Here is a 14,827-nt window from a genome sequence, read left to right on the forward strand (position 1 = left end):
ATTCGGAGTACCGTGATGCCATCGGATTGCTCACCGGTGAGATTCGGAATACGCTCTTTATTCAGACATCTTTTAATGAACTCTCCTTCATTGCAGCACTTCAATGATATTGCGATTTCCATAGCAATAACATAACTTTCATGGAGTTTTCTTTGACTCATAGTTTGTTTTATCATAACTTATTACCGGAACTGTTATTAATTGAATTTAGTTTTTTATGTTTAATTGCTTCGTCCCATTCAGCCCTATGAAAAGGAAATTATTTTAATATTTATTTGCTACTGTATACATTTCCGTTTACAGTTGCATTGGATATGTTCATGCTTACCTATGATTCCATCATAATCTTATGACGTGACGTTTTGTCGCTTGATGTTTAATTTATAAGTGCCTATTAGAATATTAGAACACAAGAGACGTTTACATTGTCGCCATGTGCACATCAAATATTGTTTCTCTCATTCTTCCTTAAACACAAGTTTCCGAACAGACGTTGAAGGTTTTGAGTAAGAAGCAATTTAAATCCAATCAGGTAACCCGCCACTAGTAGATACCTGTGAACTGGAGTTGTAGGGGTGTTGGCCAGAAGGGGGTGACGCAAAGACAGTTTACTGCGCTGCTCTTACGACGCCACTATTGCTAGTGATCAGGATGACATTTTTGCCGATCCCTGGTTTTGAGGTTAAATACAACGAATCCATAAAGCAGCCGTGAAGAAATGAATTCCTGTATAGAGAGAGAGATAGAGAGAGAAAGAGAGAGAGAGAGAGAGAGAGAGAGAGAGAGAGAGAGAGAGAGAGAGGCGATTCTTTGATGATAACAGCTTTCGGTCCCACCAACATTCTGCAAATTATCATTTTCAAAATTTGGGAATAGATCATGGTGACTAAGATGGTTGAGCGTTATTAAAATAGATTTTCCTAATTATAGGCCTAAATGTTGTGATGTTAATATGAAGTTTCATATGCACTCAGTTTATTTCATTTTTTGGAGATTTAGTTACATTTAGTTACCTTTTTTTACTTTGTTATTATCAAATAATTTTTGTTTATATTGGGAACGAAATTGGACTGAGCTTGAAGTTGGTAGAGTGTGTAGTTAATAATTTTAAAGTTATTTTGAAAACATATTATAATTTAAGAGGAGGGATACGTAAAAGGAGATGTCAATTTCCTTTTAGATATTCATTCATAGTGTTCTGTCCAAAGACAGGTCTTTCACTGCAAACTCAGCATTCCCCAGTCTTTTATATTTCCTGCCTTCCTCTTTGTCTCCTCATATGAACCATATATCGTAATGTCGTCTATCATCTGATATCTTCTTTTGCCACGAACTCTTCTCCCGTTCACCATTCCTTCCAGTGCATCCTTCAGAAGGCAGTTTCTTCTCAACCAGTGACCCAGCCAATCCCTTTTCCTCTTTCTGATCAGTTTCAACAGCATTCTTTCTTCATCCACTCTTTCGAACATAGCTAGTTTTCTTATTCCTTTTAGATAATATGGCAATATTATTACTTAAAAATGAACGAAAATGCAAAAGCTTGAGAAATTTTTACCACATAGGAAAGGTAAAACTACCTCTTGGAAGAACACTTCCAAACTATTTAGAGACATATTATTTAATCGAAGAATCCTAAATATAGGCATTTTAAAGAATACTCAACATATTAAAATAGCACATCAATATCTGCGAAAATTGGTCACATTGCAGGGAGTGTATGTTACTGCTATGGTGTAGCTACATGATCAACAGTATAGTGAAACCTCGCACATATACGCAAATACTGGTAGAGAAGAATAATATGCATAGCTTTGTGATAGCCTATATACCCTTTCAAGGCTAGCAGAGAAAGAGGTAATGTTGAAAGGCCAAGATTCCATTTTTACTCAAGGGCTACATACTAATTCCTTAATATTTTTGTGTACCAACTTCTACGACAGGTTGTTCTTGCAGTCCTCTTTGTGTTTTCTTTCAGTTAAGGATATTCTGAATCCATATTTTGAATTCAGTACAATCTCAAACATAAGAACTAAGTCTTCCATTTTGTCAACAGAACGTACTTCATAATGTCGTAGAATACTTGACAGCACCGCTTTGACTTCCAGCATGGCGAACTTTTGGCCTACGCAGTTTCTAGGACCAGCACTGAACGGAATATATGCATAAGGATGCCTGTTGACAACTCTGTCGGGAAGAAAATTATCAGGGTTAAATTTTCTGGGATTAGGAAAAATATCAGGATCTAAATGCAAAATGTAAGCTGGCACAATTACGGTAATGCCAGCTGGGATCGTGTAGGGTCCTGTAACAAAAAAACATACGCTGGCGTTACATATTAAGTAAATAGTGATTTAATTAGAAATGCATTTGTTCAAATTAATGAATTTGATGTAAGTGTTTTAAGAATAAGTGCCTTGAAGCTATTCATGTGCCTCTGACATAAAAATGTGCAACTATTTGGAAATGCTTTCTTAAAGAGGGATATGCAGTTGAATACTAAGTATTCTGTGAAATAAATGTGATAACTTAAGATGCGGTGATGGCCCATAATATAATTTTTAGTCTATAATAATTCCAAAATTTAAGAAAATCTAGGCTTTATACTTATTATCATAAGATGCATTTTCAAAAACATCTGGGCTGCAATTGGAAAGTCGAAGAATTTGATTAAACGCACTTTTTGTTATTTCAAAAATGAAATTAATTTATTATTGGTATTCAGGCTTAAATAATTAGTCATTTTTATATAGGGGTCGTTATTTAGAGAGTTACAATGAATTCCATTGATTCAAAATAACCATTATTTATTATATTTGATTGTGTGTTTGAAAGAGCGTTTTAAATAAATGTTTGGACCTTTCTAATATTTGTTTCAATTTGAGATAACTTATAAAACAAACAACGAAGGAACAAAATGAAAATTTCTTGAAACACTAAGAAATATTTGCTTTCTCTTACAAAAATATGAAATCGTGGAGCCTTATGCAAAATGTTATATTACGTAATGGTTGGAAAGTGAATAGGACAAGAAGTGAGAAAATACTTAAATTTAAAACCCTCTAATTTGGCAAAATTTTCACTACAGATTTATAATATGATATGAATTATATTTGAATGTTATAGTCATAACTTCAATAATTATAGTGATAATATATGTGCAGGTTGGAAGTGATTTAATTGTGCAGATTGTAGGATGGTAACAAACTACAATAAAAAGTATACTCTTCTTATGCACTATGATTAATTATAAAATTTGCTAAAAGTCTGCGAAATTTCGCAATAGCGCATCGCCAGCTAACCTACGAATACACGCCCAAACTAGGTCTGAGTACCAGCATTACGTCCCTTGGTCACACCAGCAGGGTTGCCTAACTTCGTCATGGCACGATATAACTATAAGTGTTAATCTGTTTATTTAATTTGTAAGGAAACCGTCTATTTTATTAAAAAATTGCAAAGAGATAAATAATTTATGATTTCCTCTAATACAGGTTGGGGCATGGAAACCAAGTGTTTTGGCTTGTACACGGTCATTATGAAAGGGAGAGACGTGCGGCATGTGACAGTCCATTCCGTGGCTCATAGCATTTCACCTGCAGTCGGCATTATGGAGCAGTGGACGCATGTTTGCGTATGATTGTTTTGTTAGAAATGGCGAGTCGGTGACCTCGATACGGCGTGAGTATTGCTACAGATTCAATATTAATTGCAATGATTTTGTTCCCGTGCGTGACACAATCTTATGTTGGGTTTAAAAACACTAAAAAAAAAAAGGCTCAATACTGAAGAATAAATCGCCCGGCCCCCAACACAGAGTGCGTACTACAGAAAATTTTCAGTCAGACAAGCGATACTGCGCAGCCCAGGTCGCTCTGCTCGAAGACATTCAACTACTCTTGGAATCAGCAATCGTACGGCAAGACGGATTTTGCATGGCGATTTACATATACACCCATACAAGATTGGTGGTTTCAGCAAGATGGGGCCACGGCGCATATCTCCAGAGCGTCAATGGCAGTTCTTTGCCTCCTGTTTTCCAATCGTCTCATTTCGAGATTTGGTGATGTTCCATGGCTCCCTCGGTCCCCTGACCTGTCCACGTGATTTTTTTCTATGTGGGTACCTAAAGGCACGTGTTTACGAGGATAAGCCCCGAATATTAGATGAATTAAAGGGCAGAGTACGTCAACACATCATCCAAATCAACAGAGATCCCCTGGAAAGAATAGAGGTGAATTTTCGTCAGCGCCTTAAACAATGCGTCAACACAGACGGACATCACATGCCAGATGTAATTTTCCGCTCATAATTGAAATGGTATGTTCTCATGAACGTTGTTCTATGAATAAAATGTGTTGAAAACAAAAACTAAGTGTTTTATGATTATTTTAAAAACACTTGGTTCCTATGCCTCACCCTGTATGTTTGGGCTTGTTTCAAAAGTTATTGTAAATTACCCAACCCAATATATTATATGCTAGAAGCAGGAGATACATTTATTAAGTTAGTGACTCAAATATAGCTATAATCATATCTATCAATGTTGTGTCCATCCACAAATAAGGAAAAATACTGCGTAAATATTGAATCGTAGGGCCTATGTAATTGTAATGGATCATACTTGTTTATATAAATTTAAATATTGAATACTATCAAGATAGTCTCGCAGAAACAGTTAGTAGGCCTAATACAATTTGTGTTGCTTAATGTGGTAGAGAAACTCTCGTTCTTTAAACATTGCGGATGGTTTAATAAGAGAAGTAACTGTTCTGCTAATTATGCATTTTAAATATAATTTAGAAAATGTATCCGATAGATAGATAGATAGATAGATAGATAGATAGATAGATAGATAGATAGATAGATAGATAGATAGATAGATAGATAGATAGATAGATAGATAGATAGATAGATAGATAGATAGATAGATAGATAGATAGATAGATAGATAGATAGATAGATAGATAGATAGATGGATGGATGGATGGATGGATGGATGGATGGATGGATGGATGGATGGATGGATGGATGAAAATTGTTTTTCACTATTTATCTCGGAAAATTACAAAATAAATGGATGAATGAATAAATAAATAAATATGTAGATAAATGAGTAGATAAATAAATATATAAATAAGTAAATAAATGAACGAACAACTAAATAAATAAATAATAAATAAATAAATGAGTGAGTGAATAAGTAAATAAATAAATAAATAAATAAATAAATAAATAAATAAATAAATAAATAAATAAATAAATAAATAAATAAATAAATAAATAAATAAATAAATAAATAAATAAATAAATAAATAAATAAATAAAGTGAGTGAATAAGTAAATAAGTAAGTAAATAAGTGAATAAATAATTAAATAAATAAATTTGTAAGTAAATTAGTAAGTAAGTAAATTAGTGAGTACGTAAATAATTAAGTAAATAAAAAAGTAAGTAAGTAAATAAGTATGTAAATAAATATGTAAATAAGTAAATAAATATGTAAGTATATAAATAAATAAATAAATAAATGAGTGAAGAAATAAATAGCTAAATAAATAAATGGATGGATGGCTAGATACGCATTATGAATACGTAAACAACTATTGCAGGCATTTAAATGTTAGGCGTAGCCTTTCCACGAAGTTTTGAAAACGTCCAAGATCTTTGCAGTTCTTGCCGCAATATAGCATGTTGTCTGGCTTATCTAATTGCTACTGCTGAAACCCCTTAGTTTTATTTTTAATAACTTTGTCAATGTCATACATACATTTCTGGGGGATTTTCTTAAAAACTCACTTCAGAAAGGTATGTATTAGGCTAGAACTGTTGGATAAATTTAGGATTAGTTTTTTTAGTTGGTTATTTTAACGACGCTGTATCAATTACTAGGTTATTTAGCGTCGATGAGTTTTGGTGATAACGAGATGGTATTTGGCGAGATGAGGCCGAGGATTCGCCATAGATTACCTGGTATTCACCTTATGGTTGGGGAAAATCTCGGAGAAAAACCCAGCAGGTAATCAGCCCAAACGGGGATCGAACTCGCGCCCGAGCGCAACTTAAGACAGGCGGCAAGCGCCTTAACCGACTGAGCAACGCCGGTAGCTATTTAGGACTATGAACTTTGGATCTTTGTCCTTACTGCTACTTGTACTATTACTATTTGTAATTTAAACAAATTAATAATGTTAAAAATATCACCTAATTGCATATCTCGAGAAGTCTGTCTTCCGATCGACGGGACACTTGGTAATATCCTGAGTGCTTCTTTGATGACCATCTGCAAGTATTTCATGTCCTGCAAATCCTTCATATTCGGAGAACGGTCAGAGTCCTGGAAAATTTCTTTCAGTTCCTCGTATACTTTATCCTGCGAAAAATGAAGTTCTCAATAGCATTTGCCCGTATAAGAACTGACTCATCCAACAAAACATTTCGCAGGTGAAAGTGTAGTCTGTTCAAAAGTTACTTACAGAATTTTACAAAATCCAGAATAGCATTAGAAAAAAGAAATTGTGATTGAGAAAGAAATGAGAGACCGAGACTGGGCGAAGAAATTATATATTTTAATTATAAACTAAAGAAACAGTAAAATTAGCAGGAATATAAAAATGAAAAGGATCGAAGAGAAACGAAAGTAACTTAAAGAAAGGAGAGGAAAGTAGAGAGAGACAAGAATGGGAAGGAGAACTAGGGAAAACAAGATGGAAATCTTATGAGGGAGAGTTTGAAGTAAAGGTGGAAAAATTGAATGGGATGAATGTTAGAAAAGGGAAAAAGGGGTATATGTAACAAAAAGGAGAAAGTAAATATAAAGGGAGAGAAAAAAGAAACGATGGGTAGGGAGAGGGATAAGAAAAGACAGAAGAATTGAAGAGGGAATAACAGCTAAAGAAGTAAGATATTGAGAAAGGCAAGGTAGGATAGGAAAAGTCGATATTTAAAGAAGAAGGCAAAATAGAGGGACGATGATAGGGAAAGAAAGAAGAGAAGCATCTTGGGATGAAAGGCGAGTTGAACTGTCAGAAAAGATGTGACAAACTTGGGTCAGTGGCTGTTTCCAGCATATAGAGAAGTGTATTCATCATGATGAAGAATATTTTGAGACAATCTGAAATGTGGGGTCACCTTGCAGATCTTTCCTATAAATAAATAATTAGATGGATGGATGGATGGATGGATGGATGGGATGGATGAATAGATAGGTAATTAAATAAATGAATAAATAAATACATAAATAAATAAAAAGGAAAGTAAGCAGAATAAAGGCTGAGTGGAAAGAAAGGGAAGTAAAATTCATTGTTCATTATTATTGGAAATAAATGTGCAGGTTGCGAACAAAATCGGTAATTTCCATCGAAAACAAAAATTGAGTTTTTTACAGTTTCACTATGTTTAGAGAGGTATCACTCTGAATTTTTTACTTTAGTGGGTTATTTTACGACGCTTTATCAACAGCTTTGGTTATTTAGCGTCTGAATGAGATGAAGATGATAATGCCGGTGAAACGAGTCCGGGATCCAACACCGTAAATTATCCAGCATTTGCTGATATTGGGTTGAGGGAAAATCCCGGAAAAAACCTCAACCAGGTAACTTGTTCCGACCGGGAATCGAACCCGGGCCACCTGGTTTCAAGGCTATACGTGCTAACCGTTACTCCACAGGCGTGGACTCCCTCTGAATATGTTACTGTTTTTATTCCTACTGTCATTTACAAGACAAACAGCAAGGCAAAATCAGTGTTTTCAATCGAAACCGGATAATTTTATATCATAGTAATGTCAATATTTGCATTGGCATGTTTGTGTCGAAAAACGAACATGTCTAACATTCTGTATGTGTTGAAATTAGAAGTTCATTAAACACTGGTCATTTCCACTTCTATGTGCAAGTATGATAATATCTTATTGCTGATTACAATGTATTGTAAAAGTGTTGTAATATATTCATTTCTCCGTGTTACAGTAGAATGAATGTGAAGGATATCTAGGGAGATGTGTATGTTTTACTGTTATGAATGTCAAATGGCTCTATTCGAACAAAAGTGGACATTTCCTTTATATTTCCAAATAAAACCGAACATTTCTAACATATTTTTGTCTATAAAATGCACAGAAATTACTAAAATCATGATTATTGATGTATGTAATATGCACTACATATAAAATTGTCGTTCACTTTGGAATGAAGTGAAGGCCCGATACAGTTTTTTCTACTTGCTGAAAAAAAAATTGGAAATGACAGGTTTTGTCCGCAACCTCCACAAATACGAATCGTATTATAATTCAGATGGATGAACTTTCAGAGCCAAAGGCACTCGGTCATAATAGTTTCGTCTAGCTGTGAAAGAAAGAATAACGTTAACTATGAGACATCAAGGAGGAAAATACTACACAGTCTTTGTTGATTTAAAAAAAGCGTTCGACTCACTAAATAGAGGAAAACTGATCGAGAAACTGAAAGGTATGATTGGGAAGACACACTCGCTAGTAAGAGCAATTAAATCCTGTCTACAGCGAAATGTAATTGAAATAAACAACAGCGTTGAAATCTCCGAGAAAATCATACAGAAGAATGGAATTCTCCAAGACGACCGGGTAAGTCCCACGCTGTTCAACATCTACACAGCAGATGTGACAAACATAATAGGGGAAGACTCACAAGCAGAAATGAATCTATACGCAGACGACATGGTGTTAGGGTCGGCAGTAAAAGAGGACGTGCAGAAGGCGCTACAAAAACTGAGAACTGGGCAGAGGAAAACGACCTGGATGTAAACAAAGAGAAGACAGTGCAAATGAAATTCAGGAAGGGCGGAAAAATAGCGCCCAAAGACAGAGTAACCTTATTTGACGAGCCGCTACAAGTTGTAGGGAAATATAAATACCTAGGAATTACATTACAGACAACAGCAACATCTTTCGCTATGCACGTTCAGGAAAGAGCAGCAGCAGCCATCAAAGCCTCATACAACATTCCGAACATAACCAATCTGTCGACAATCACAGCGATGACACTATTCAAACGGTAGTGGCGCCAATTATAACGTACGGAATAAAGATTATTTGGGAAAAACTCAAGATGGGTGATATGATGAGAATAGAAAAAGTCAAGACTATGTTTATGATACGGATACTAGGAGTCGGAAAAGCAGCGTCATCCCGCCTTGTATATGAGCTCATGAGAGAGACATATTTCTTAGATGATAGCAGATCGCAGCACTGGCTACCATCCACAGGACCCTACCAGGAACTGGTAAGCATAAGAGACCGGAAGAAGGAGATAGACCAAGAGTTCTACACCACAACAGCCACGCTAGACGACAGCTGGTCCAGGGAGTGTAGGAGCCAGAGACACATGACAACACTCGCAATACACGGGTTTCATCATAAAATATGTGTGAACAACAAGTTCCATGAACCGACCGAAGACTGCAAGTGTGCGTTGTGTGGGCAAAGATGTAGGAAATACCACGGGAAATACCACCATAACGTGTGCGAAGAGAGTTAAATCAATAACAGACTATGGCAAAGGCTAAACTTGGACATTAATGCTCAACTCGAGCGCATTTTTCTCATTATTATTATTATTATTATTATTATTATTATTATTATTGTTATTATTATTATTAAAGCAAGTAAGGGTAATGACAATAAATACACACACGCACACGCGCACACACACTACTAAGCACATAGCACTGCAAACTTCAATTGTTGCCTCTCGTTTATAATTTTCGTTTTATATAGATCGAAATTCGAGAAAAGTAAATTCTAAGGAATAGATTCGGGGAAATGAACTTTACAAATTATCTGCTAATGAAAATACACCTTCAGAAAGTGAAATTTCGAAAAATGGATGCAACAAACTGGTTGGTAAGTTTGAACAATAAATTACTTCGTTACACTCATGTACTAATCTCAATTTCTTAAATAGCGTTGGGAGTTTTTTAAAATTGAAATGTACAGTTACGGAAGAAAAAACTGGCCGATGAACAGCAAAACTCGTAATGTTACTTATGCCGGTTTTGTTTGATTATCACAGTACAGAGTACTGTTTACTCGAAGTTGCTGGAGTAGGAGAGAAAGGCTTTCGTACTGTTTCTGTTCACATTCTACTGGGTGTTCATTTCAAAGTGTGTCATGACGTCACTGTTGTTGGGTCACCGATTTGAAGCGAGTTTCAGCTTATATGTTAGAGAAGTTGCCTATTATTTAAGGCGTTCTTCAGTCTGAACTTGAGAACGTGTACGGTATAACTTGAACGTCGTAGCAACAGATGGCGGTCTGTACGGTCTGTGTGCTACCATAACCTCTTTCGAACTGTGTTTTGCGCCGGCAAGTCGTACGCAGGGTATTTATCATCGGTTGCGTACGGTAACATTCCACAACACAAATCAAATGCTCCGTGTCCATGTTGATCGTCGAAGTTAATGTCAACAAATACGTAAGTAATCGTCTTAACCCTCTCCCCATATCTCGACAGTACGTATTTCCAAACAGTTCACATTCCTGCCACTACCGGCGTTACCGTACGTATCGGTACGTACTCTTCAGAATGAACGCCGTACTTGCTAGGCAACTTCTCTGCCTCTTAGGTTATACACCTCTGCGGAAGTGTAGGAAGATTGAATCTCTAGGCTCATCGGCTAGCCATATGATGGCATACAGCGAGCCATGACACATTTTGAACTGAACACCCAGTATAAGGTTGAAACTCTCGTGTTTTTGTCGATGTACAGAAATTTGTTATTTAATTGTTTTTACCAGTATACGAGGAATGTTACTGATTTCATTATCAACTCATCTGTTCGCCTCTCTTTACTCTATAGACATACGGTACTTCGTTTATTTATGGTTTATTTTTACTTTAATATCTTTTTGGAAAAACAGACGACGAAGAGTAAACAAAATTGAGATAGATACAATACATACGAAATTAATGGTAAGATGATATAGACGTGAACAGTTAGTTAAAGTAGAATAAATATAAATTGATTAAGGTAATCCAATACAAATTATATAAGTGAACATTCAGTTAAATTGAAATAAATAAATACCTATAAATTACTTTCGGTAAACAATTAGTAATGAGGGAAGAGAAACACAAATAGATTTGTTAGTTAGAAATAATTTTTGTGCAATTTAGGATAACGTTTGATTATTATATAAGTGATTCTAGTGTTTACTAGAACCTATTTATTTTTTCCATTATTAAAGCTACAGGGTGCTATTCATAGACATTTCGCTAGCCCGGGCTACGAGCGTGCTAAACAGGATTCATGTCATGTCATGTCATGTCATGTCATGTCATGTCATGTCATATCATGTTAATGTCGTGTCATGTCATGTCATGTCATGTCATATCATATCATATCATATCATATCATATCATATCATATCATATCATATCATATCATATCGCTGACACTGGTTTATGAATACGAAAAACGTTAGTTCGCTGATCATCCACCGAAAGCCCGCACTAAGAATGTCTATGAATACGGCCCACAGTGTTTATTTTTGTTCTAAAAATAGAAAAGAAAAATACATTCCTGAAGTAAAATAATTAATACTGAATGTTCTTTATATCACAAATTAAAATGTTCTTCTACCTATGTAGTTCTAGTTATATACAACAGTTTTCTTCTGGACTTAATAGCCTGTCCATAAACCGTTGACATTGATCACTGCATTCATTCTTCTACTTACAGAATTAACAAGGCTTTGGATATAAACCTACTGTATCTATCTGACAATGCAACATCATCCCAAACATCTGCAATGAGATTCCACAATTCATCTGCAATCCTAGGACACCGACTGTGTAGTTACACATTAACATTGCGTTGCACTTCCGTACACACATTTTCTATGGAATTTAAGTCAGGACTTCTTGGCACCCATGGAACCTCTCGACATCGTCCCTGTGAATGTTGAACCACCGCTGCACGGCGACGCATGTGTGTACCGAAGACAAGTCATGTTGGAATTTTATTTTGTTTTCGGGCTTAAACACACGAACACTAGGTAGCATCACATTTTCCAGTTTATTGGTGTACTGATGCTCATTCATATGCCCATGAATCCTCCATAGTGCACCGCCACCATAACCAGAAATCCGTACCACACCGACACGGACAAACGACCACTGCGTTGTCTCTGGACCACAAATATTCAGGGTCAAATCTCTTGGATTGTTTCTGTCGATATACGTGCACTGGCCTGCTATAGTTCATAAACATATAATCCAAAAAGATGACCTCTTTTCATGGATAGTTGTATGAATTCGACAAACTGCGACACGATAAATTCGATGGTCTTCAGTCAGAACTTCCTTCACCGCTGTTCTCAGCACAACGTTGGCACTATTGAGCCTTTTACTAGCGTTCTGTTGGAAGCAGGAAATTCCTTGCCGGTCACAAATATTTTAGAAGTATAAAATGAAAGCGCCTCGAACGTTCTATTAACATAAGATCTTGTTGTGGTGTTGATGCCTTGGGTCTTCAAACTACCAGGTTTACGAGTTATGTAACCTCGCTCTTGATACTGCGCCCACCACCTGGACGCTGTTCTAGTCGCAACTCTATAGCGTTCTCCAGCTCGAGCCGTGCTAAATCGGCCTTCCTCGATCAGTGCAATTACTTTGGCTTTGACGTCCATATCTATGGAACTGAAATACTAATGATGATTTTCGTAGTGGTTGTGGCTATTTATAGACAAATTCTGTTAATAGGGCTGGAAAGAGTCACGTGCCTTGGACTCCAGAAAGAACACGAAATATACAGTAGTCATAAACCATAAACATAGTATGTCTGTAGAGTGAAGAAAGACGAACAAAGGGGATGAAAATAACATTAACAACATTCCTCATACCCGCAATGGCAAAACCAATGGCAAAACAACTTTCTGTATGTTGACTAAAACACAACAAACGTTGCAAATATACACATAGGCTCTGTGCCGGATTCAGGCCTAGGTAACTTAGACACTTGCCTAGGACGGCAATTTCCAGGGGGCGGCATTTTCTCTCTCTCTTTCTCTCCCTTTTTCATTTTTATTTTACAATGAAATTTATTTTTAAAACACATATTGGTAAATCTTTTCTGAAGTTTCTTCTTGAACACCTTGTGGAAGTCACATATTGTTTTGTTATCACATTGTCGCGGTCGTGGCAAGAGTGAAAGGAAAGTGTGCAGCTGCATAGTTATATTGTAATGCCGGTTTCACATTATTATACTATGAAACTGCTTAAATTTAACTGCTTGTATGAACAAGAATGCAGTGTTGAAAATCAAATTGCATATTGTTGTTTATTAGCTATTTATCGCTATGAATAGTAACCACAACTCTCAGTTACATTCACAATATAATAGCCTATATCGGCGTTTCTGAAACTATGGTCCTTGGACCACTGTGTCCCCGAGGTTTGCCCTTGTGGTTCTTCAAAAAGGACAGAAGAAAAAATCAAATTCAAACGAATTGCTTATCACACTATCTGAAAATCTCAGAGTTTGGAAATGACACATGACAGTCACCTTTCACTTTTACTCCCAGTACTGACATTTTATGAAATTTATTAACCTACCTGTCTACCGAATTCCCACTCTACTCTCAGCAAAAAAAGAGGGATTTAAAGCACTATGAACATGGTGTTTCTCGCCATCTTTTCCCTGCACATCAGCTGACGACATGTGGCTAAGTACATTGGAATATCTTCTAGATATATCCTCAAAACTAAACGAACTAAATCTCTCTCTACAAGGTAATTCTTTGACTGCATGAGAAAAAAGTGTTCGGGAGGATACTTGGTTTGTGGGTCAGATCCGTAAAACAGAGGATGTTTTCACTATTTCCAACCCTAGAGTCTTCTTTGATTGAAAATGATTTCGTTATTGGAAAGAAAATTATGCAATGACATACGTTCGCATCTCGAAACTCTGAGGTCACAATTTGAAACTTATTTTCCATGTAAATATGACGAATTTTCATGGGTTCGCGATCCCTTGATATTGAAAATAACAAACTTTCGTTGAGTGAAAGAGAACAGTTAATTGAACTCTCGACTTAAAGGAAATTCCAAGCAGAAGGTATGGTTAATTTCTGGACCTCAACACAAGTGAAAAGAGAATATATTGAACTGTACAGTGGTGCTTTACAGATTATAATTCAGTTTGCTTTTACGTATCTGTGTGAGAAAGGGTTTTCATCACTAACTCTAATAAAACCAAAGTATCGAAATCGACTCTATGTATGTAACGATCTCTGACTTAAGCTTACCAGCATATATCAAAATATAGAACAACTGCGCAAGAATCGGCAGGCTTATCTATCTCATTAATGAGAATACCAACATTTTATTTATTTATTTATTTATTCATTTATTTACTTATTTATTTATTTATTTATTTATTTATTTATTTAGTTTAGTTAATAAGTTAAAGATTGTCCACACTCTAATACCTTGATTTATTAAAAATCTAAAATGAATTTTTTTCTATTAACATTAACTTAATTAGTTAATACTAATATATAGTTAAACGAAGTAAATTAATTTTAATTAATTAATTCAGTTTTAAAATATACTGGTATTAAAATATGCTTTGCTTTCAAAGGGAACAAGAGTAAGGTGGTCGTCGGAACTGTTCTGACTTAAAAAAGTGGTCCCCACTTAAAAAAAGTTTAAGAAACACTGGCCTATGTCATCAACAATACTATTTAATCCTTTTCAGTATGTTCACTATATAATTCGATTTGAAATGTTTATTCTGTAAAGAGTTGGAGTTTATTTTTCAATTTATTTTATACTCCTGTCGAAGTAAGAAATA

The 14,827-nt window shown here is 35.5% G+C and overlaps 1 protein-coding gene across 4 annotated transcripts in view; it reads right to left on the reverse strand.

The window, feature by feature from the left end:
* Positions 1 to 250: 250 nt before the first annotated feature.
* Positions 251 to 14,827, reverse strand: part of LOC138698283 (cytochrome P450 4C1-like) — an 86,278-nt gene continuing 71,701 nt past the window's right edge. For 3 of the 4 annotated variants that reach the window (XM_069824076.1, XM_069824074.1, XM_069824075.1), the window contains 2 exons: positions 6,200 to 6,368; positions 251 to 2,302 (listed from right to left, as the gene is read on the reverse strand). In XM_069824076.1, the coding sequence (XP_069680177.1) occupies positions 1,932 to 2,302; positions 6,200 to 6,368 (540 nt within the window). In that variant the 3' untranslated portion in view covers positions 251 to 1,931. The remainder of the gene's footprint in view (positions 2,303 to 6,199; positions 6,369 to 14,827) is intronic. The other variant, XM_069824077.1, reaches the window with a different exon arrangement.

The sequence above is a fragment of the Periplaneta americana genome, chromosome 4 (assembly GCF_040183065.1).
Source record: "Periplaneta americana isolate PAMFEO1 chromosome 4, P.americana_PAMFEO1_priV1, whole genome shotgun sequence".
NCBI lineage: Eukaryota > Metazoa > Arthropoda > Insecta > Blattodea > Blattidae > Periplaneta > Periplaneta americana.